Source organism: Hibiscus syriacus, unplaced genomic scaffold, assembly GCF_006381635.1.
Source record: "Hibiscus syriacus cultivar Baekdansim isolate YM2019G1 unplaced genomic scaffold, ASM638163v2 tig00020682_pilon, whole genome shotgun sequence".
NCBI classification, from domain to species: Eukaryota; Viridiplantae; Streptophyta; class Magnoliopsida; order Malvales; family Malvaceae; genus Hibiscus; species Hibiscus syriacus.
The window spans coordinates 762,578-777,219 of record NW_024062499.1 but is presented as its reverse complement, the minus strand read 5'-3'; the positions used below and the strand labels follow the sequence as shown (position 1 = coordinate 777,219).

General features: G+C 34.5%; 1 protein-coding gene and 1 pseudogene across 1 annotated transcript; both read right to left on the bottom strand.

The window, feature by feature from the left end:
- Window positions 1-1,553: 1,553 nt before the first annotated feature.
- Window positions 1,554-3,533, bottom strand: LOC120209904 (annotated as a pseudogene).
- Window positions 3,534-8,571: 5,038 nt separating this feature from the next.
- LOC120209875 lies at window positions 8,572-9,203 on the bottom strand. Its single transcript, XM_039208760.1, has 2 exons — window positions 8,954-9,203; window positions 8,572-8,738 (listed from the first exon to the last, which is right to left on the bottom strand). The coding sequence occupies exons 1-2, from the start codon at window positions 9,201-9,203 to the stop codon at window positions 8,572-8,574; spliced, it is 417 nt and encodes a 138-aa protein (XP_039064691.1).
- Window positions 9,204-14,642: the final 5,439 nt, after the last annotated feature.

The window sequence follows — 14,642 nt, the reverse complement described above, 5'->3', positions numbered from 1 at the left end:
CAAACCAACTTTATTTAACTGTTATACATACTTTCATATTTATTTATCGTTGTTTACGTTGATTTGGCGTCACGTGTTTAAAGACGTGACCTATGTACCGCGTCTTGTTAAACGTGTAAAGAATCGAGTGTTAATTTTGTAATTATTTTTAAAATAGTGTCAAATATGTAATTAACTTCTTTTAAGGTGATATTTGTGTAAAAACATCAATTTTATTCATTTATTTTTTGTGCGTAAAAAAAATCTACATTAAAATCTTTAAATATTCTTTTGCAAATTATTTTATAACTCAATTTTTTTTTATTTTTGCATGAAATTACACAATACATATAATATAGTATATGAAAACTTTGACTGTAAGTAATTTAAAATATGAATAATTTTATAAAGGTTTTATAACTAGTATATCAAAATACACAAAATGATTAAGATGCCGTGATGAAGATAAGAAAGCAAATGTTAAAGAATAAGTTGTTCAAATTAAGTTCCACTAAAATTTGCTAAGTTCAACAGGTTGCACACACTTCATACGTTGCTGCTCATTTACCATCTCGTAGAGGTCTGTGGTAGTAATTTATATTTCCTATATACATGCTTTTATTTCCAAGTTTCTTTGCTTCCTCAATTATAATTAAAAATGAATAAATATTATTAATTATTGTTAAAAAATAATAATTAATGAATAATAATTCATTTGATCCCTCAATTGTAATTAAAAGTTTATTTTAATATTTTTTATATTTTTAAACAGTTAATTTTAAAAGTAAATAAATTTTTCAAAAATATATGAAATTTATAATTTTTTAAATTATAAAATATTTTTTATCATCATCATCATTTTGTAAAAGAAATACTAGTTATAAATTTTTTTATAAAGTTATTCATATTTTAAATTATTTACATTTAAAGTTTTCCTATACTAGATTATACGTATTGTGTAATTTCATGCAAAAATCAAAATTTGTCGAGTTATAAAATAATTTACAAATGAATATTTAAAGATTTTAATGCATAAAGCTTTTTTTTATACACAAAAAAAAATGAATAAAGTTGACGTTTTTACACAAATATCACCATAACAGAAATTAATTACATATTTGACATAATTTTAAAAATATTTACGAAATTAACAATCAGTTTTTTACACATTTAGCAAGGTGCGACCCTTTTAACATGTGGCGTAAGTCGCGGTGCATGGGTAGTGATTTCCTACAAAGGGTGTTAGATCGGTAAATAAAGATGAAAGGGTATCTTACAGGTAAATAAAATTAATCAGGGTAATTTTTGGGAAAAATCGCCTAAAAACCAAGTTCCAAGTATGATTTTCGTTAACTCGGTACTTGCTGAAAACAAACAAGATTTTCTAGAATGGACTCATCTGAGAAATGGTAGCTGACCAAAGCTTGATGGCCATTGTTCACGTGTCTTTCCCATGTGCAAGCATGGCATATGCTTCCAAAACAATCCATGTTATTTATTAAATATTAAACCTTCATTACGAAAACAAATATTAACTAACGCAACTGTAATTGCATGATTAGTTTTATATTTGAACTGAAAATCCCAAACAGGAATGCCATAGTATCATTATAGAATCTATGAGAGCAACTTTTATGAGATTACGGCTGATGATTACAAGTAAAACAAAAAGCTGTTTTTTAACGAGGAGATGGATTGAACTTTGAGAATACAATGACCTTTTAAAGATTTGTAAAACCAAGTTAATGAGACTTGCAAAGTACTTATGCAGATTTGCAGTAAGCTAAACAAAAAAGAATTACATTTAAGAATGCCAGAATCCACTTAGAATACTACGAACTCTGTTGGCAGATAACATCCTGACAAGCCTTCTGGCATCAGTAACTTCAGCTTGAGCAAGCTTTTCTATGTTCTTTAGATATACGGAACTGGCAATTTTTCTTCTTCCACTACTGCAACTTGTCAATGACATTAGTATTGAGAGTAAGAGTTTTCAGTTACCTGACATGCCTTCTTCTTGATATAGCAATTGAAGGAGATACATTATGTTCAGATCGTCTTGAACAAATTGTTTTCGATTTTTCGGAACTGAGATCAAATTAGAGAGTGCCTCAGTTGCCATTTCGCTCACGTCATATGACTTTGCATCGATCAACTTTACAAGCTCTGGCATGAAACCAGCATCCCCCATTGCCTTTTTAGCCTCTTCTGATGTGCCACAAAGCCTGGACGTTACCTTCAGTGCCAATTCTTGAACCAAAACGTCACCATCGCGTAGGAAGAAAATAGTTGATCAATAAACCCATAATTCATCAACATTGTTATGCAATTCTGTGAAGAGAAACATAGCTTCTCAATTGCCCTCAATGCTACTTCTCTTGTCTTGGAAGAGGTGGATGATCTCGGATCCAAAATGCGTATCAAAGATCGAACTCCTCCTTCTCTAACCACCATTTGACGAACCGACTCATCCCCAGAAGCTATATTTTGAAGGAACTCAATAGAATTTATCTGCACGGTTTCTTGTCTGGATCTTACAAGCTTGATAAACATTTCAATGGCACCTTCTTCAACAATGAACCTCTTAATCTCTTCAACACCCACAAGATTTCTCAGCAACCCACAAGCAAGGCCAATTAGTTCCCCTCTATACTCAACGCTCGAGCATATTTTCAGAATGGCAGTCACCCCACCATAAGCTGAAACCGATCATGCATTGTCTGAATTAACAATCTCTGAAGACACCTAGTAGGTCCTTTACCTAAATCACTGCCATTTTCCAGTACTCCAACCAAACGCCCGATAATCCCAGAACCAACCAAAACCTCCTTACACAATTCAAACCCAGATATTAAAGACACAATCTTCGAAGCCTCTTCCTGAATCTCCATCTCTGGTGAATCAATAAATCTTACTAACACATTCACAAGGTCACCAACTTCCACTACAAGCTTAACATACGGCTCATCTTCATCCACAACTTGGTATAAATTAACCAAGGATTGCCTTTTCATGTCTATATCGCCTATCTTCATTCTTGTCAACAAATCTCCGATGTAAAACCTCATGTCATCTTTGCAAGCGCCGAGACCAGGCCTTGAAACCACAATCGCAAAACCCTGACTCAGAATACCGACAGTGTAAAACCCGGAAAGATTCTTTAAATGGCTGTCGAATTTCGCAATCATCACATCTAGGTCACTTTGCATCAAGAGCTTCCCGCTGTAGGAAAGATCCACACAGCTTCTTGCAAGATTATGACACTCATTTACAGTTGCCAAAACGGAGGGGACCAAGCCAGAAAAGACTGCGGGATGTTGGTTTGAATCACAGTTTTTGACTGCCATTAAGCCGGAGCTTAATTCTTCTAGCTTCTTCCGAATAAGTTGCCATTTAACAGTGAAAACTTTGATAGAATGAGAAAAAGAAATCAAAGAAGATATAACCTCAAAGACCTGCCTCAAACTGGAATTCGTTGCCGTCAAAGAGTCAGTGGAGTTCTGGTTTTGCTCTTCTTCCCCCATTTTGCTTGTCTTCCTTAACACAAAATTTGAAACAAGCTTACTTCATTTTCGTTTTCAAAAAGGATTCCATTGGAAGAAATGAATCTAAAAAGAAGAGGTGATCTTATCAGAAGATGAGACAGAGAGGAGGCAGTGACACCATAACTATAGTTATCAGGCGATTTTACCGAAATATCATCCATTCCTTAATTAAATCTATGACATATTTTGACAAGACACAGATTGTCATTCGTATCATATCTTAAAAAATTTTAAAAAATAAAATTATAGGAATTTATATCGTAATTTAATCATATTAGTTCAATGATCTAAAGAGTTGAATGAGATTAGTTTATATAAGCATATTTTGAGTGTTTAGGTTATGTTTCTTGACAATATTAAATAAAAAGTTAAAAGTTGTATTTCTAGACAATATGCTTAGATTATGTTTCTATAAGTTGACTTCGATAGTTTTCATTACAATTTTTTAAATTATATACATATAAATATAATAAGAAGTTGATAAATTATTATTTGTTCAATTTTTAAATTACCTTAAAAAAAAAGTGATATGCGTACAATGATAGGTCTAAATTCTCGTAGTACTGATTTATTAGTGGCATTTCTTTCATTGATTGCACTAATATTAGTGTTGTTATTCTGAAGATTTTCTAGAGAGAAGGTTTTAAATGCTTATTTTTTTCGTTTAGTAGGTTTGATGGTTTTACAAGCATGCTCCAAGATAGATAACATATAATAGGACACGATATGGAAATACACAATCAAATATTCCTCCAACTCTGCTGCATAAACTTGAGTGTGTGGTTGGGAACAATGGATTCGGGCAGTAATTCTCTACTACATTTGTTCTCATAATTAACTGCTCCTTTGTTCTAACATTATTGTCAATTTTCGAAAAGATCATCGTGTCTACGAAAAGCACCTTGAAAAGATAATCAATGAATTCCTCTACTCCACAAAAAAAACGAACACAGAATGGAGCTTCTTACCCCATCAAAAGGATTTCAGACTATCTTTTGATCAATCTTTGCATTAGCTGATGCGTCTAATTCTGTGCATGTCAAAATTCGCCAATGTTAAAGCTGCATTCCGAAACACATGGAAGCTGCATGTCAAAATTTGCAAATGTTAAAGCTGCATTCTAGACTATCTTCTGATCAATCTTTTCATATTTATTTTTTGGGTTGATTTAAGGTAATTTAAAAATTGAAAAAATAATAATTTATCAACTTTTTATTATATTTATATTTATATGTATATAATTGAAATAAAAATGTAATGAAAACGATCGAAGACAACTCATAAAATCATAACCTAAACACATTGTCAAGAAATACACATTTTAACTTTTATCCCACATTGTCAAGAAACATAACCTAAACACTCCAATACGCCCGTATAAGCTAACCCTATTAAACTCTTCAACTCATGAAACTAATATGTATTAAATCACAATGTTAGTCCTTATAGTTTTATTTTTAAAAAAGTTTTTAAAGCATATTTTTTTAAAAATGCTAAGACGTGAATGACGATCTGCACCTTGTCAGAATAAGTCGGAGGTTCAGCAAAGGCGCGGATCGTCATCCGCGCCTTCGCTTACTTGGTACCAGCTCAGACAAAACCTCGCGAAGGCACAGATGGTGATCTGCGTCTTGTCAGAAAGAGTGCTAGATCAGTAAAATTAGGAGAAAAGGGCGTCTGACAGGTTATTATTACATGTCAGGGTGATATTTTTGATAAAATGGCCTAGTTATCGTTATGTGTACAACTAAAGATAAATTTTGGGACTTTATTTTATTCTACATTTACAGGGCTGACATTTTGGAACATTGCATAACAGTGACAAGTCAATTGGGTGAATGACATTCCGATCACAGTAACCATGGTTAAACTGATAGCTGAAGCTCAGACTGCTAGAAGTTGGAGTCATATTTAAAGAACTGGGAGTCATAACAGATGAAAGATGCATGGTTAAAGGGACAGGGGAGTGTGTGTGTGAATGAAGAACACAAGGAGCTTGAAAACTTTTATCTGTTCTGAATGGTGTGTTATATTTGATATGTTTGAGAATAAAAATCTAAGAAAATATTGGAGCAACCATCATCACAATGGACAATATCTTTTTTTAAGGAAAAGAAGGGATTATATTCTAATAGCATCAATGATTACAATTTGTTTAATATATTCAGGTTCGTATAGGAAAACCAAACCAGATTGGGGTTCGATAAAGCCCATTTAGCAAGCGAGTGAGCCGCTCTATTAGCATCCCTACAAACATAGTAAACTTTGAAGGAAGAATTATCATCGAGGAGGGAGCGGGACTCATTGAGCAACAATCCGATTTTAGAGAGGTCTTGGGTCTAGTTCCGATTTTTGTTAGACAATCTATTCACCACTAAAATATCATCTCCTTCAATGATGACATTGTACCATCCATTCTCAACCGCAAAATTGATTCTCTGTGTAAAAGCACATACTTCCGTAGATTCTGCCGTGTTATGGGGGTTAACTTGTCTAGCCACTCCTCCTAGTACCATTATATGCGAGTCTCGAGCCACAATGCCTATGGCTGCCTTCTGAGAATCAGAACAGAACGCTCCATCCACATTGATTTTAATCATACCCTGGGGGCTACTCCACTTGTGACTTCTAGGGGGTGGCTCCTCCCATAAAGGCTCGAGAATGAGGTTGAAACCTGTTTAAACTCGCCGAGAAGATTCCAAGCATTAGTGATAACATCTTTGTTCGGCTGAAGGTCAGCATCATGGATCCATTTATTCCTACGATTTCATATATTCTATAATAGTGTGAGGAGTAAATCAAATCCTTCGCGGTTAAGCTTGGAGGCTGAGAGTCAGGAAGGCCCGACAAGTTGAGGATGGGTCTTGATTTTGGGCAGTTTTTAATTGCATGTAGCGTAGTTTCAACCGATTCATTACATAGATTGCAAGTTCCTTCTGCTAGTCAGGCCTATTTAAGTTTTTCTCCAGTAAGAAGAGCTTCGTGGCAAAGTCTCTATCCAAAAATTTTAATATTTGGGAGGGTGTTGGCCTTTGCAATGGAACTCCAGATTTTTTCCCTGTACCTGGACCGGAAAGTTTCGAATCAACAACCAGTTATAGCCTGACTTAGCAGAGAGTAAGAACCTGAACTATGGTTGCACCAGAGAATTTTGTCTCCATGTATGGGAGCAATCAGAGTATTGAGGACCTTGGAAGCATCCTCCAAGGTCAGGATCAAGCATACTTTAAGCTCATCCCATCTAGGAATATCAGGAAGCATGAACTAAGAAACATGCACGGGATCAATATTGCTCTCCATATACTGGCCAGTCCACCCGAGGGGGCCAGAGTCACCCCATCTGTCACTGAACATCCTTGCTAAGCTATTAATTCTCACACTCCAGAAAAATCCATCCAAGAGGGCATCTTTAGCCTTGAGTATGCTTGCCCATGCATAAGAATGTCTATCACCAAGTTTGGCATCTAGAAAGTCAGAATGAGGAAAATACTTAGCCTTGAGAACCTTAACGATCAACGAGCTCTCATCATGAATGAGTCTCCAAACTTGGTTTCCCATGAGGGCAAGGTTAAACAACTTGATATCTCTGAAGCCCATTCCACCAAGCTTTTTGGATCGGCATACCTTATCTCAAGAGTACATGGCCTAACCCCTAGTGTCTTGCTTGCCTGACCACCAAAAGAAATAAGCTTGGGATTTAATGGCCTCAATATTTCCTTCTGGCAAACGGTAGCAGGACATAACATACATAGGGAGAGCTTGAGAAACTGACTTTATGAAAATCTCCCAGCCTTCAAAGGAGATGAGTCTCTTTGTCCAACCTTGTATTCTCTTCGTCGTTCTATCTTTGATAAAGTTAAAAGCCACCATTTTTCATTTGCTAACCGCCAACAGCATCCCAAGATAGTTGCATGGTTCCCATGATTCCTCGACTCCAAGCACATTGAGAAAAGCCCTGCAGTCAGTGGGGGTGTTCGAGCTGAAAAAGATGTTGGATTTCTTGAAGTTAACCATCTTTTTGGATGCACGTTCATACAGTGAGAAGATACTCTTGATTCACCTCAGTTCTTCTAGAGAATTCTTAACAAAAAGGATGTTATCATCTGCCTAAAAAAGATGAGTGATTCTTGGTCCTCTGATGCTATCCCGGATGCCTTTGATTTTGTTCATTCTTTGTGTAGTCAGAAGAAGTGCTGAGAAGCCCTGTGCATAAAACATGAATAAATAAGGGGACAGGGGGTCTCCGTATCGTAGACCCCTCTCATGGGTGAAGGGGTCAGATGATGCACTATTCAATCAATTTAGGAAAGAAACAGAACTTATACATTTACGAATAAGGTTCACAAAGGAAACATTAAACTCCATGCTAACCATGGCATTTAACACAAAATCCCATTCAACACGATCATAGGCTTTTTCTATATCAAGCTTTAAGGCAACCCCCTTGTTTGGCCCCTTTTTGGAGCCCTTTAGATAGTGGATAAGCTCATGAGCTACAAAGAAATTGTCAGAGATACGTCTACCAGGAACAAAAGCACATTGGTTTTTAGCTATGCAATTAGAGATAAAAGGTTTTAATATATTTACTATAGCTTTTGACACCACTTTGTAAATGATTGTGCATAATCTAATCGGTCTAAAATACTTCATTACTTTTGGATTGTTAGTTTTGGGAACAAGCACAATTATCGTATGGTTAACATCAACAAAATCTGAATATATATTCAAAAGATTGAGACACAGGCTAACAAACTCGTCTCCTATAATATTCCAAAAACATCGATAGAAGTGACCATACATACCATCAATTCCTAGGTTTTGGAAGGATTGACTTGAGAAAAGGCAAAAAGAACTTCCTCAAAAGTGAAGATGTGACAAATGATCTCTTTGTCCTCTGGCGAGACACATCGATCAATGGCTTGGAGAATCTCCTCATCGGGGTCTGTTCTGGAAGACTGGAAGAGAGAGTGAAGTACTTCGTGGCCATGTCGAAGATACCATCCAGCAGTTCGCACCACACACCATCTTCACCCTTAATGCATTCAACCTAATTTTTCTTTTTCCTCCCATTTGTAGGCGTATGGAAGAAGGTTGTATTCCAGTCCCCTTCACGAAGCCATGCCACCCGAGATCTCTGGATCCAATAGGCCTCGTCTTTGTCAATGATTTCATTAAGCTTCACCTTAGCTTGATAAAGCTGGTCACAGACTTGGTCTGAGACCGGAGTAGAATCCAATAGAAGGATTTGCTATCTAAGGCGCCTCTCATCATGCTTAACCTGAGTTCTTTTCATTCATTACCAACTACCAAGCCTGTCCTCATAATCTTCCCTAAAAATTAGTCTTCTTGGTTTCCCCATACTAATTTAACAATGTCTTCGCGTTGCGCTTTCTTCGCCCAACACAAGTCAAATTTAAAATGATCATTACGAGGGGGTCGGGCTGATGTAGAGCCCTTCAAATTGAGGAAAAGAGTATAATGATCAGAACTTGTAGTCGGAACCGTAAGTACCGAGCAGTTGCGAAACATCAATCGCCAGTCATTGGAAGCCACAAATCTATCAATACGTTCCTTGATAATGGATTGGGCCTTAGTTCCTCTTGACCAAGTAAACCACCCCTCTCTAGGCCGAATGTCCCAAAGATCTGCATCACAAAGATACTTCTTGAAGTCTTCCATATGAACATTGACACGTCGTCTACCCCCATCATTCTCTGAAGCATGGATAATCTCGTTGAAATCTCATCTCATATACTACAGGAGGGAAGTAGATGAGGCAAGATTTGATATCATTTCCCAATTCTCTCATTTTTCATTCCATGTGCTTCGGCCATAGAAACCCATGAATCTAAACCTGAGTTCTTCCCAACAAACCTCAATATTAATATGAAGGTTGGAGAAACTTATGAGCGAGACATTAACTCCTTTTTTCTAAAGCATCAACAATCTCACGTAATCTTTTGATCTCTCTACCGGCAAGCATCCTGACATATTGGTAGAAATTTTGATATGTTCCACCATATTTTTCCAAAATTTCGTTTATGCAACAAAAACTACCAGCGAGTCCTTTTCGGAGATAAGTCTCATTTGTTCATGAACTGTGTCGGGTTCCCAAGCCCTCGACAGTTCCAGCTTATAACGATCATTGGGATCAGCAAGGCTACACCGCAGGCTCTGCCGTTAACACAATGTCACCTGGTTGGGCACTCTCAGGTTCACTCGTGTTATCTTCTTCACTGGTACCTGCTCTAGAGAGAATTTATTCTCCAAGCATAACCTTCTTTCTTAGGAATATAACTACAAGTATCATGAAAAATCTACCTTGATATTAGCTGTGATAACTGTCGTTTTGCTATCAAAATAATTTTGGCTTCTTAATAAGTAAAAAGTGAGAGTAGTATAGAGAAGCAGGGTCGATCCACAGGGACTTTGGTGTTTCTTATTTAATGGACTTTTTGTTTTAGAATAAGATAGAATTTTAGATAAAGATAAAAATAAAATAATAAAAATAAATATTTAAATATAAAATTTTTTAAATAGAAGATAAAGATAAAATAATAAAATAATAAATTATAATTATAAGATAAAGATAAAGATAAAAATGGGAGTTTTTAAATTGTTTAAAGAAATATAATGAGATAAAAAAATTAAATAAGTGAATAAAAAAATAAAATAAATTGAGATATAGAAGACTTATGGTTAGAACAGCCTCAGACTTCAGCTTAGCCTCAAATTCATCGAATCATCGAAATAGATCTTTACTTCAATATTCACGTCGATTATTTTTCTACAAGGATAATTCCTTGTGACTATGCTTTGTATACCGAATATCCAAGTGCACTATTAAATTTTGATTTGTGAGTTGATCTAAGCAACAACAATGTAGACTTTCAAATGTTGAAGTTCGAAAAGTTGTCGACTCGGATTATGTTGTTTCAACAATAATTGATTTCAATCTCAGTTTCCTCTTAGCAACCAATTTTGCTAAGTGTGTTCACATGATGTCGAATATACTTCAATAAGCCGATCATTCTTCCCACGTTAACCATAACAACATCCAGACCAACGCCAACTTTTGGTTTTGAAAACATTTTGATTTGAAAATAAGCTGAGAAAAATAGAGAGAAAAATCCGAAGCGATTTAAGTACTTTACAATTCTCACGTTTGGAATTGAGCCTTCGCTTTAGCCTTCGACTTAAAAGAAAATTAGCTAAGAATGACCAAAGTCATACTTAGCATATTTGAAAAACTTAAAATAAAGTAAAAAAATATATGCGAAAAGCTTGAAAGAAAATAGAAAAGAGAATTTTATAAAGCTAGTGAGAAGAAGAAGATTAAACTCTCAGATGTGAAAGATGTGTTTTCAGGCTTACCCTGAGAGGGTGTTTATAGCCTTCAAAATCCTAAAAACAAGCTAAAGATAATTCCTAAAATAAAGAAATAAATCCTAATTGAAATACTTAAAACTATTTTAACTAAATATCTAAAACAAATATAAAATATATTATTTAAATAATATCCTAAAACATGAGTTTAATACAAATCCGAATTGCATAAATGTGCGGCTGATCCATTCGTTCTTCTAGAAGCGCTGAGTGAACCTTCTAGAAGGTGCTGATTTCATCGCCTCGTCAGATGTTTCATGCCCACTAATCCAGTTTTGATTTCGAAAATAAAAAAAACTACAGAATTATGTCATTTTAGTGCAATTTTCAGAATCTAGCGTCCTACACAGAAAATGAATCAAAATGAACAAATAAGTCACAAAAACTAATGATTAAGGAGTAATTTAGAAGCAAAATATTAACCAAATAAATCACTTATCAAATTCTCCCCTTATTCAATGCTTTTCCTCAAGCATTCATCAATTAATACATCAAAATAATTAGTTGTCATCTTAAATTTCAATTTATTTCTCAAACTTCCAATTGAATTAAGTCCATGACATTTACCGAATTCAAATTACATTCAAGCAAAGACACAACTAAGAAAATTTAAAGTAACCAAGATATCCCAATTAATTGCCAACTTCAATGAAACATGACTCAATACCTCACAAAGATGCACACATATTCGCTCAAAGTGTTTGGGGTAAATGAAATCGCTCAAACCGAAACTAACCAAAATATTACCATAAGCTTGGAATCCAATCAAGTCTCCACTACTAAAAATGAACATAATGCAATAATCAAGGGGTATTTAAAAAAGGTGTGACAGGGCTTAGGTTAGGGTAGGGGAAAAGGCCATGATGATCAGGTTAAGTACCAAGACAAGATATTAATACAATTAGGAACAATCCACAAACTAATATGAAGCACAATAAAACAAGGAAAAAGAATAAATGAAAGGCAATTGAAACAATTGATTTCCTTATTTTTTTTCTCCTTTATCTATTCGAAATAGTGAACTCTTTTTTTTTGTTCCAAACAGTGAACTTTTTTCTTTTTTTCTCTTTTGTTGTTGTTCGAAACAGTAAAAATAATCGACTTCTTCTTTTTTTCCCTATTTTTCATAGAGCAAGAGTGATACAAGATCTCAAGTCTCGGTAAGGGTGTGAAAATAGAGGAAAAATAAAAAGAAAAGTTTCGGGTTTAATTATGAGGTGTAAAATAAAGAAAGGAAAATAGGCTCAAATGTGGTTCACTAGTGGATATATAAACGAATAGGCTTTTGGGGAAAAGTGGGTTTATCCTAGGTGCCCCTATCACATTAAAACATTATGCTCAACATGTAGTCTTGATATGCATTGTGATTACAAGTTATAGAATATCCTAATTAATCCGACACACTCAAATCAAACAATGAGCAAGAAAGAAAATATATGCTCGTTAGGCTCAAATCTCACAAGAAAAGTTTATATGCACTGAGTCGAGTTTATCTCTATCAACAAAAGCATGAAATATCAGTACTCAATAAAAAAATTCACCAACTATACCAATCACCAATCATGCAAATTAAATTCAATCAAAACATTGTCATAATCCAAAAGGAAGCAAGAGTATAAAGTAAAGTTCAAGAATAACAACCAACGATCCCAACATATCAATATCAGAATAATTTAATTTCAAACAATCAAACAATTCAAGGGAAAAATTTGACATGCTTATCCTTCCCCCTCACTTAATCCGTTTTGTCCCAAAACGTATATCAAATTTACAAACAAAGAGAGTGAAAAGGAATACTCCCCGATCTAGTGGCGATCGTGGCTATGGCCACATCGAGACGAGCTTTTGTAGAGTAGAATGTCCGATCGAGAAGCCACTAGAATATATATTAAAAAATTTCTGCAAAACAAAAATCAAGAAAATATAGATCAAGCTTTATCCTCTCTTTTTTTTCACTGTTCAAAAAAATTGTACTGATGTGTTTTTTTTGCACTACACTGTTCTGTTCAAACTTTTCTACACAGTTCGAACCAAATCTATTTTTTTCTACACTGTTTTTTTCTGCACTGCATTGTTTGAATCTACTATGTATTTTTTTTTTGCACTGTTCAAACCAAATCATTTTCTTTGCACTGTTCGAATAGTGTATTTCAAAATTCTACGCCTTTTTTTCGTAGGATTCTCTCTTTGTTTGCTGCCACACGATCTCTTCACGCCTTGGGGTCGGGTTTTCACCATTTTTTTATTTCTGTTAGAACAATTCTTGATTCTATCTTGCTTAAAATTCAACTAGGAATAACGGGTACCTGAAAAATCAAAGAAAAATAAAAACAAAAATAAATCAGAAATATAATTGAAAATAAAATAAAAATTAAACAAACGAAAAATAAAAATAATAATGAGTTGTCTCCCATAAAGTGTCTTTGTTTAACATTGTTATCTCGACGACCTGATTTTTTCAGACTGTGGGTTCCTCTTAATTAATTTCTTCGATTAGACCAACCGGAGCATTGTCATAATATGGTTTCAACATTTGACCGTTAGCTTTAAATCAAACTTCTGAGTTATCTTAAACTTCAATAGCACCATGAGGAAATACTTGACTTATTGTAAACGGTCCAAGCCATTTTGATCTAAGTTTTCATGTAAAAAGTTTAAATTTGGAGTTAAATAACAAAACCTTTAGACCGACAAAAATTTTAAAAGAAATTCTATAATCGTAAAATTCTTTTATTTTTTCTTTAAATATCTGAGAACTGTCATAAGTATTTTTTTCGGATTTCTTCAAGTTCTTGAATGTGTAATTTCCGAGCTTCACCAACCGCATCCATGTCCATGTTACACTATTTAATGGCCCAATAGGTGCGATGTTCTAACTCAACTGGTAAATGGCATGGTTTACCGAAAACAAGTCGGTATGGTGACAACCCAATGGGACCTTTAAAAGCGGTTCAATATCCCAAAGTGCATCAGTTAATTTTAAAGTCCAATCCTTTCAGTCCAGTTTAACAATTTTTTCAAGAATTGTTTTAATTTCCCGATTTGATACTTCGGCCTGTCTATTTGTTTATTGATGGTAAGTAGTAGCAATTCTTTGAGTTACTTCAAATTTCTTCATTAGTGACTCGATTACTCGGTTGATAAAATGAGTTCCTCTATCACTTATTATAGCCCGTGGCGTGCCAAACCTGGAAAAATAGTATTTTTAAAAAAATTAACTGTAATTTAGCAACATTATTCCGAGTGGTCTTAGCTTCCACCCATTTAGAAACATAATCTACGGCTAAAATAATATAAATATTTCCAAATGACGAAATAAAAGGACTCATATAATCGATTCTCTAAACATAAAAAAATCACAAACTTGTACAGAAGTAAAAGGCATTTCATTCATGCTGCTTAAATTACCTATTCGTTAACATCTTTCACAAGTTTTACATAATAGATAAGAGTCTCGAAAGATGTTAGATCAAAAGAAACCACATTCAAGAATTTTATGGGCTGTAGTTTTGGTCCAAAATGACCACCATAAGAGTAAGAGTGACAAAATTATAAAATTGAATTTACCTCATTTTCGAAAATACATTGCCAAATTACCTAATCCGAGAAGTGCTTCCATAAATAAGGATCGTCCCAAATATAATATCAAGATTATCGCTTAATTCAATTGATTTCAGCTCTCAGGAAATCTAATGGTAACTTATCTGTGGCCAAATAATTAACCATATCCTC